Raw genomic sequence first — 8849 nt, forward strand, 5'->3', positions numbered from 1 at the left:
TCCTCATAATCATAAAGATTTACCATGTTATTAGGGTCAGGCTTTTCCACAAGATCTATCACAGGTAACTTCCTCAGAAGAAATGCACCACAAATAACTTCATAGATTCAAACCTCATAGAGACCCCACTGTCCAAACTGGTCAAAACAAACATCTAGGTACGGTAAAAACCTAACCTTGATTTCTATTTAAAACTCTTTAATAAAAATGTTAAACATGAAATGACATGCTCAGAAACCCTTGCCACTGGTGTGAGCCCTACCACTTTTATAATCTCATGTTTATTGCTCAAAAGCCACTCATCACCAAGACATTTGCCACAACACTGTTGTAAACTCTAGACGTGGGACAACTGCACAGCTCCTTTTCCTCAACCAGTACATGCAGGAAATCAAAATATCTTAGAAATGCCCCCACTTCCCTGACAATGCACATTTCTTCAAGTGTCTGCATTTCTTGGCTCCATGCGAAAAACAGTCTGACAGAGAGTTTCCCACAGACACCAGAGAGATCAGCGCAGTAAGATGGCTTCTAGACCCACTCCGGTAGTTGCTACATTTCACACACATCCGCAGGTCAATAAGGAAGCTGCCCTGGCTGTTGTAGGTGACATCCTAGTTTCCCCATCTGCGTCAGTTGTAGAGATGTATTTACACAGGTCACATACCACAGATCATGTGATGAAATAACAGCCAGCCAAGTTGGCAGCTGAGCCATAGGGAGCCATTTTCCTGAAAACCAAGCACTGTCTAAAATAATATGTCAGCACATTGAGGCTATAGGCCAGCTGACACAGGGTGCTTATCAAGTTCTCCAGAGGCATCAGAGACCTCTCCAATAATAAAACTCCTCCACTACCTCAGGAAGGCCTGTGCAAAGAGAATAGCCCATGTCACACCATACCATGCTCAGTTAACACTAGTTGCAGAAACTGCTCTTTTCACCATTGCCAAACATAAAAATCCTTCTCTACCAGACAATACATGCAAATGCACCCCATGGGATTCTCTACAGGATTCTACTTTTTTAATTTACAGTAGTAAATTAACAGATCCTGTAGTCCTCTCTAAAGCAAATGGAATTTGTTAATTTAAGTCTCTAATCTGGTCAAGTCTTAATTAAACACTGATGTATCAGCCTGGGGTAAAGAAAATGAAAAACCTCAAAATTTACACTGAAAGCTCGTGAGAGAAGTAAGGTGAAAAACAAAAAATAAGATGACATGCATTTTAAAACAGGAGATCCAGCTCCTTCCTGATGATGTTCGCAATGACGGAAATGAAGGAAATGTTCCTCCAACTGTTTTCCACAGGGTTCTTCTGAGAGGAACCTCAAAAGACTTTCGGTGAATGTTCTGGACCAGACCTGCAACCACACTTCCCCTCCAGCCAACACCACTCACTTTTTATGAACTGTTAACCATTCATACGACAATTGTCAAAGGAGTGGTCAGTGACTCACTTTGGTCCTACACCAGTTTGACTTCCCACTGCAAGAGGTTGTGAATCTCAGTCAGAACTAGAAAATAGACAACCAAGAGCCTCTTCCCTCCTTACTCATCCATGTAAACTGTGGAAAGGGCTATAGAAACACAGGACACAGACAGACTCTGCACAGATTCAGTGAACACAGATCCATACAAGGCTGAAAATATCTATGTCACATTTACTCTAATGCATACAGATGTACTGAACCTGGGGCTCGGTAGGTAAAAGACCTTTGGCTCTGTGTTACATACAATTTCTCTCTCATACAAATATTTTTACACGTGCTTTGAATACTCATTTTGGTTATTCAACTTACAGCCATGTCGCTTTAAGACCACACGCATTCATGAAATACTCTGGTTACTTTTCAAGAATGAAGCCAAGAGCTTAAAGCAACTTTCTCAGTGACTCCGAGTAATAAAACATTTCATGTTTGAACATAAAGAACATAAGTTTAAATAGCTAAGATAACAGAAAACAACAGAACACAGATTCATTAACAGCAATTACATCCAATGAGTTTGCTCCACCCATGCTGATGAGGAGCTTCAGTTCAATGGACTCAGAACTTTCAAGTCCAAATCCTTTGATGGCTGGCAGAGCATTCACTGAAACCCCCATATAACACTCACAGAGGATCCAGTCCAAGCATCTCCAGAAGCTTGGGCAAGGTCCACAAGCCCAGCAGTGAACATTTCCACAGGCCCTATGTCACACGCTGTGCTGCCCAGCATGCTCATCCTGGTTCATGCTGACAAAGAGCCGATGCTGATGAGCAAATAACACCTCATTGGCAAAGTGAAATGATGTGAACCTCACTGCTTCAGTGCAGAGAGCTGAGCTATGTGACTGACACGATGCAACAAACAGAAGTGTGGACAGTTGGCTCAACAACACCTGGGAATTTTCTATTTTCTGTCACCTTTGGTGATTCATGAGCACACATGTGCCTACAGAAGAGAATGAGTTAAAGCGTAGCAGACTACTGCAGAAGTACTTTCTGTGCCTACAGATGCATAGAATAAGTCAGTAGATGACTTCTAAGAAAGATAAATACCAGGGAACCACATCCACGACAGAATAAATCTCCTTATTTATATGTTGTGCCTATTTATGAGCTAGCAGAGTAAGTCCTGCCTGGAATCTGCATTTTAAGCAAAAGCTCAGTAACGCAGCTTTAACGAGACCTCTCCAGATTTTGAGATATATTTGTTACAGTTCTTAAGAAATATTCTGGTGAGCATTTTGGGAAAGGAACTAATTGGCGTAGGAAGGCCGAGGCTGGCCAGAAATGCCTAAAGTTAGTTCCAAGCCAATAGTGACGATAAACAGCCCAGGGTCCAGATGTCCTTATATGGCAAGACTTCCTATAAGACTGACAGTCCTGTATGTGCATTGCGTATGGTTCTTGGATCACACTCACATTCCTCGGGTATGTTTCTCTGGGAGCTTTTGATTTCCGCTTTGAGGGCTGGCTCAGACCTCCAATTGCTCTTATAAAAAAAAAAGATCTGTGACTGAAAGTTGAAAATGTGCAAGATTCTTTCTTTAAGTACACAAACACTCCAAGTCTAGCCGCTTTCCTGTAGTCTTGCCAGGTTTTCAGTATGTCTGATACCTGATCAAGTGACTTTTTTGGGGGGGAAGGAAAAAAATATATTAAAAAAAGAAGGAAAAACATGGGAAAGGAATGCAGAGTATCCACACCTGTACCTTTTACAAGGCTTCACCAAAGGGACTGCACCAACGGGAGCTGATGCAGACACACACATACCGTATATAGCTGTGTAAACACATCTGCAAGGCCGTGGAGTGAATTCCTAATTTCAGCAGAAAAAATATACTATCTTAAAGGCATGTGCTGTATAAACACCTGCGTGGAAGCCAAAAGGAGTGCAGTTTAGCCATTTTATGCATCAATGCCAAATGCCCTTCTCCATATGGAGGCACGTAGTCATCACAGAAGACAGGCTAACAACAAATGGGACTCTGAAGGACGCACCTCTATTCAGGCTCTCTTGCCCTGCACACATGTGCACAAACAGGGCACCTGGTGAGTCACAGCCAACAGCACAGGAACCAAATGACCAAACACCAAGCCTGGCGGGCTCCCACTCACCCTACGCCTTTGGCTGGTACACGCTGTGACTCGGGGCTAATTCCCAGCTAATTCCCAGGCAGCGCGAGGCCTGCACTAGGCCTGCAGCCCAAACGCCTGTGTAAGTCTTTTTTTCTCAGGGCAGCAAGGATGGGACTTGCTGTACTTGGCCTGCAGTGAGACGACTTAGGACAGATTTATCCTTTAATTTTGGATTTCCTGGCTTTCTGGTGGTTTGTTACTTTTAAACATACTTTTTCTGTCAGTGAGATTCTTAGGTTTTGTTTAATAAAATTGATTCTCTGAAAAAGCCTCTTACATGGAAAGTTATAAAACACGTCTGGAGCCACTCTCCCTCTGATGTTCCCCTACCATATTTAGGCATTTAAAAAAGGCATTTTGTTTACCTGGTTACATTTGCATTTTGGTATGCATGTCATACATAGTTTGGTACACATATTATTTACCCAGCACTGGGGCCATCAGAGTCCTTCAAGCAAACAGATTTCAGGAGGCCACATGTTTAGGAGCATATATTATTTACCATAACTGTTCCTCCAGGGCTTCTTGTCTTTCAGAGCCAATCTCATTTCTTTTTATGGAGAATTTCAAGTAGAAGCGATGACATCCAAATGACTTTAGCAGCCAAATCACAGGGCTGGCAGAACAGAAGTACAGTTGTCCCATACAGTTCAGCCTGCCGGAGCTCAACATGGCTTTTTTTCCCCACAGATCTGGTGCAAATAAACTGTGCTACTGTAGCATTGGTGTTAAGTGTGCAAATGTTTTACAGAAGGATGGAAAGAAGCAGGATATGGCAGCGGGGTTACACGTAACGATGGGATCTTTCAAGATATCCATTCGGTTTCATTTGCCTAATGAGATGCATTAGGGCAGCCTCCCTCATTAAGCACTGACATACTCCTACAGGTCAAAAGCCAAAACGCAGGCATTCCTCGTGCTAAAGCTGAGGTCAAACAGTGTGACATCACCGAATATTCAAATGGCACAAGGGGAGGTGGGGGAAGACTCATCCTTTGGGTTAAAAATAGAAAGAAGCAGTTATCTGTAATGATTTAATCCAAACCACAGGTTTGGGACTCGAACACCAGCAGACCGCAGCGTTTGGGTTTGGCACATAGATCCATTCCCTTGTCCTGGCAGGACAGAGCCCGGCAAGACAAGGGCTCGGGGACGTGCTGGGCAATGACAGCAGCCGGCGGGCAGCGGGGACTTAACAGCCGCTTCTTCCACGCTGCAGCCTCCGCTCGCCGTGCCAAGTATTTCAGAGTAAATAGGCACTCTCTCTATTCATAGAGAGCATCTATTAGGGCAGGAACACGTTACAAATACTCAGTATGATTCAGGAGGACACAGCGGCAATTTATATCCTGCCGTGTAATTATACCTTTTTTGGTCTCGCAAAACGCTCGCCGAACGGCCGGCCCGCGGGCAGCTCGCAATGGGGGCCGATACCGGCGGGCCCCCACCCGCCCCGAAGCACCGCGGCCGGGGGAGAGGAAAGGGGAGGGGAGGGCGGCGGAGCATTCCCCGGGCAGCCCTTAGCAACCGGCCCCGCTCCGTGTGCATCTAGCACGGCCCGGGACGGCCCCGGACGCGGCTCGCGCGAGGCGAACGGGAAAGAAAAAGAAAAAAAAAAATAAAGGGAAAAATAAAGGGAAAAAGAGGAGCGGAGGTGCCTCGGGCCGGGGGGGACGGGCGTAGGAATGCGGAGCCAGGGGTCAGGGCCGCTCCGGGGCGGCGGCGGCGACCGCGCGGGGCGGGGCGGGCGGGCGGCGCGGCGCGCAGGAATGCGCGGAATGTCGCTGTTTGTCCGCGGCCCCATTCAGCCCATTGGCGAAGCCGCGCCGCCGCCGCCTATAAAGCAGCGCTCGGGCCGGAGCTCGGCAGTCACGCAGCACTCTCCCGCCGGGCTCAGAAGTAGCAAAGCGGAGCGGAGCAGCCACTGCGGGCCCAGCGCGAATCCGGACGGCACCGTACGGCGCTGCTGAAAGAAGCCTCAGCGAGAAACGCTGCGCCTCGTCCCGTCTCATCTCACAGCGCACAGCAGCACCAGGATGTCCCCCGCCAGCCTCGCCGTCGCCCTGCTGCTCGCCCTCCTCGGCCAGGTGAGTGCTCACGCCGTTCTTCCCGCACCCTCCCCGTTCCCTCCTCGTCGGCCCGGCGACGCGACTGATGGTTCTCCCGTCTGTCCCCCTGCTTTAGGAGGTGCGCGGCCAGGAGTGCAGCGGGCAGTGCCAGTGCGGCACGGGGCCCGGCCCCAGCTGCCCCGCCGGCGTCTCCCTGGTGCTCGATGGCTGCGGCTGCTGCAAGGTCTGCGCCAAGCAGCTGGGCGAGCTGTGCACCGAACGCGAGCCCTGCGACCACCACAAGGGGCTCTTCTGCGACTTCGGCTCCCCCGCCAACCGTCGCATCGGCGTCTGCACCGGTGAGTGGGACCGCTGGGGAGGCAGGCGGCGGGGAGGGGGTCCCGGCCGCAGGGGTGGTGTGTGACCGGCCGCTTCTTGCCTTCCCTCGCAGCTCGGGACGGAGCGCCCTGCGTCTTCTCCGGCATGGTGTACCGGAGCGGAGAGTCCTTCCAAAGCAGTTGCAAATACCAGTGCACCTGCCTGGACGGCGCGGTGGGCTGCGTGCCCCTCTGCAGCATGGACGTCCGCCTGCCCAGCCCCGACTGCCCGTACCCGCGGCGGGTGAAGCTCCCCGGGAAGTGCTGCGAGGAATGGGTCTGTGACGAGGCCAAGGAGCAGACGGCGGTGGGACCAGCACTGGCCGGTGAGTGGGCATCCCACTTGGAGTGGCAGCCTAAGGGGAAAGGGGCATCTGTGTGCGAGCTGATGTGGGTCCGCTCCAGCAGCTGGAGCCCAGAAATGAGTGGGGTCGTTTCTCAAGTGTCTGCCTGGGCTTCTGTAGAAAGGGTGGGAGCATCCAGCAGGGTATGATTGCAGATGGTGGGCTCACCATGGTTGTCTGTTCCCTGCAGCCTACAGACTGGAAGACACTTATGGCCCAGACCCCACCATGATGCGTGCCAACTGCCTGGTGCAGACTACAGAGTGGAGTGCTTGCTCCAAGACCTGTGGCATGGGCATCTCTACCAGAGTCACCAACGATAATGCTTTCTGCAGACTGGAGAAGCAAAGCAGACTGTGCATGGTCAGACCCTGTGAAGCTGACCTGGAGGAGAACATCAAGGTAAAAAGTTTCATCCTTAATGAATGATCTTCTAGGATGCTTCTATTTCCTGGCAGAAATTCTTGCTGAAAAATGTAGAGTTCTGATTGTAAGTTTCAAGTGCTTGAAATTTGAGATAGCTCCAGAAGTAAATAATCTACATCTAAATGTTGATAATACTTGCACATTATGGCACTACATAAAGCACTCCATAAATATCTTACCTATTGAAAATACAACCGTTAGTAGTGCATCTGCCTGCTCTTAACATGCAAGCTTAGTGCTGTATCAAAGCATACCTTCTAAACATGTTGTATTCACTTGCATCCTAACAGAAAGGCAAAAAGTGCATTCGCACCCCCAAAATCTCCAAGCCCATCAAGTTTGAGCTGTCTGGCTGCACCAGCGTGAAGACGTACAGAGCTAAGTTCTGTGGTGTCTGCACTGATGGGCGCTGCTGCACACCCCACAGAACAGCCACCCTCCCTGTGGAGTTCAAGTGCCCCGATGGAGAGATCATGAAAAGGAAAATGATGTTCATCAAGACCTGTGCCTGCCACTACAACTGTCCTGGAGACAATGACATCTTTGAGTCTCTGTTCTACAGGAAGATGTATGGAGACATGGCATAAAGCCAGAAGGAGACGCTTAACTAGATTCTCAACTTGAACTGATTTGCATCTCATTTTGTAAACATGATTCAATAGCACAAGGTATTTAAATCAGTTGTTTCTAATTTCAACATCCGCTCCATGTGACTTAAGACAATTTGTCTACTGACCCCAAACGGTGGTTTGAAGAAGGTAAAACGGACCGTGGAACCACAGCAAGACACAGCTTCAGAACATGCTGTTCATGAGGTGGTGTGAAGGGGTTAAGGGAAATGCACGGGCAAAGCAGACTTTAGTGAATGTTCCCTTAATGTGGTACAGTGTTGTGTGTGTTTTTTCTTTCATCTAGTGCAATCGAGAAGGAGACCATAGGCATGTTTGCTGACACTGGTTTAGTGACAGCGATAGCTGAAATGCAAACCCTCACCCAGAAAAGTGCGAAGCAGAAGGTGTTCTGTTTAGTCAGGACAGTAATGTTTCAGCTCTGACACTCTGATTCCCATGGCTTGCTCAGCAAGAATCAGAATCATGTCTATTTGACTGGACAGCTTGTGGCAGTTAGGTTATCTGCAACAAGCTACTTTTTATTAATATTGTAAATACTGTGTGTATATATATTTGTACAGTTATCTAAATTAATTTAAGTTTTGTGCCTATGTGTAATGCTTTGATATTTCAATGATAGCCTTCTTTTTTTCGAACAAGATAGGTAGGATCGGAAGCTTGTCTGACAATGCATTCAAAGTATGAAATGGATACTTTAGTGGAAACTGCTCAGAGTGAAAGGATGAGTGGAGACTGAGATGGAGAGTGTTGGACTTATGATGCCTGTATTCTTACAAAGCACTCGTCTGTCTGGCAAAATGCATCTACCTCCACTTTATTGATCAAGTGGCTTTAAGAAAAATGACTCTTCTGTAGCTAATCAGTCTTTCCACTTGAGCATTTGTTTCTTTCTTTGACTATGGCTCTTTTTGGACAGTTTATTTGTTGAGAAGTGTGACCAAAAGTTACATGTTTGCACCTTTTTAGTTGAAAATAAAGTATTTATATTTTTTATATAAATGGCTTGGCATCTCATTTATTTACGCTGTTGTGTATTTCTCAATGAGCTTTGCTTTACACTAGGTAAAAAAATAAGTGATGTAAGTTCTCCTCCTCCAGAAACACACTTGGGAACCATCATTTATCTTATAGTCTCTTTTTCTGTAGATAATGAATCAACTGTAGTACACTACTCTGAATTTGAATGGAGGACAGGGCCAGATTGGTTCTGCCAAGCTGAGTATCACAACAATGTGCAATGGGTTCCTTAAGCATCATGTAGTGCTTTTAAAATGAGCCAGCTGATCACTGTAGTATTCAACCCTACTATAATAATCCATGCAGTGTGCTTAGTCCTGCTGTGGTGTTTCATTGGATATGAGTCCCTCTTTTGCCACAGATACTTCAAAAACTGAC

At 47.3% G+C, this 8849-nt stretch overlaps 1 protein-coding gene across 1 annotated transcript; it reads left to right on the forward strand.

Moving 5' to 3' along the window:
• The first annotated feature begins 5495 nt into the window (after nucleotides 1-5495).
• On the forward strand, nucleotides 5496-8453 carry CCN2 (cellular communication network factor 2). The gene is made up of 5 exons (XM_015858579.2): nucleotides 5496-5714; nucleotides 5812-6034; nucleotides 6127-6378; nucleotides 6587-6798; nucleotides 7113-8453. Exons 1-5 carry the CDS (start codon nucleotides 5664-5666, stop codon nucleotides 7407-7409), a joined length of 1035 nt encoding a protein of 344 aa, XP_015714065.1. The 5' UTR covers nucleotides 5496-5663; the 3' UTR covers nucleotides 7410-8453.
• The last annotated feature ends 396 nt before the right edge of the window (nucleotides 8454-8849 follow it).

The sequence above is a fragment of the Coturnix japonica genome, chromosome 3 (assembly GCF_001577835.2).
Source record: "Coturnix japonica isolate 7356 chromosome 3, Coturnix japonica 2.1, whole genome shotgun sequence".
In the NCBI taxonomy this organism is placed as follows: domain Eukaryota; kingdom Metazoa; phylum Chordata; class Aves; order Galliformes; family Phasianidae; genus Coturnix; species Coturnix japonica.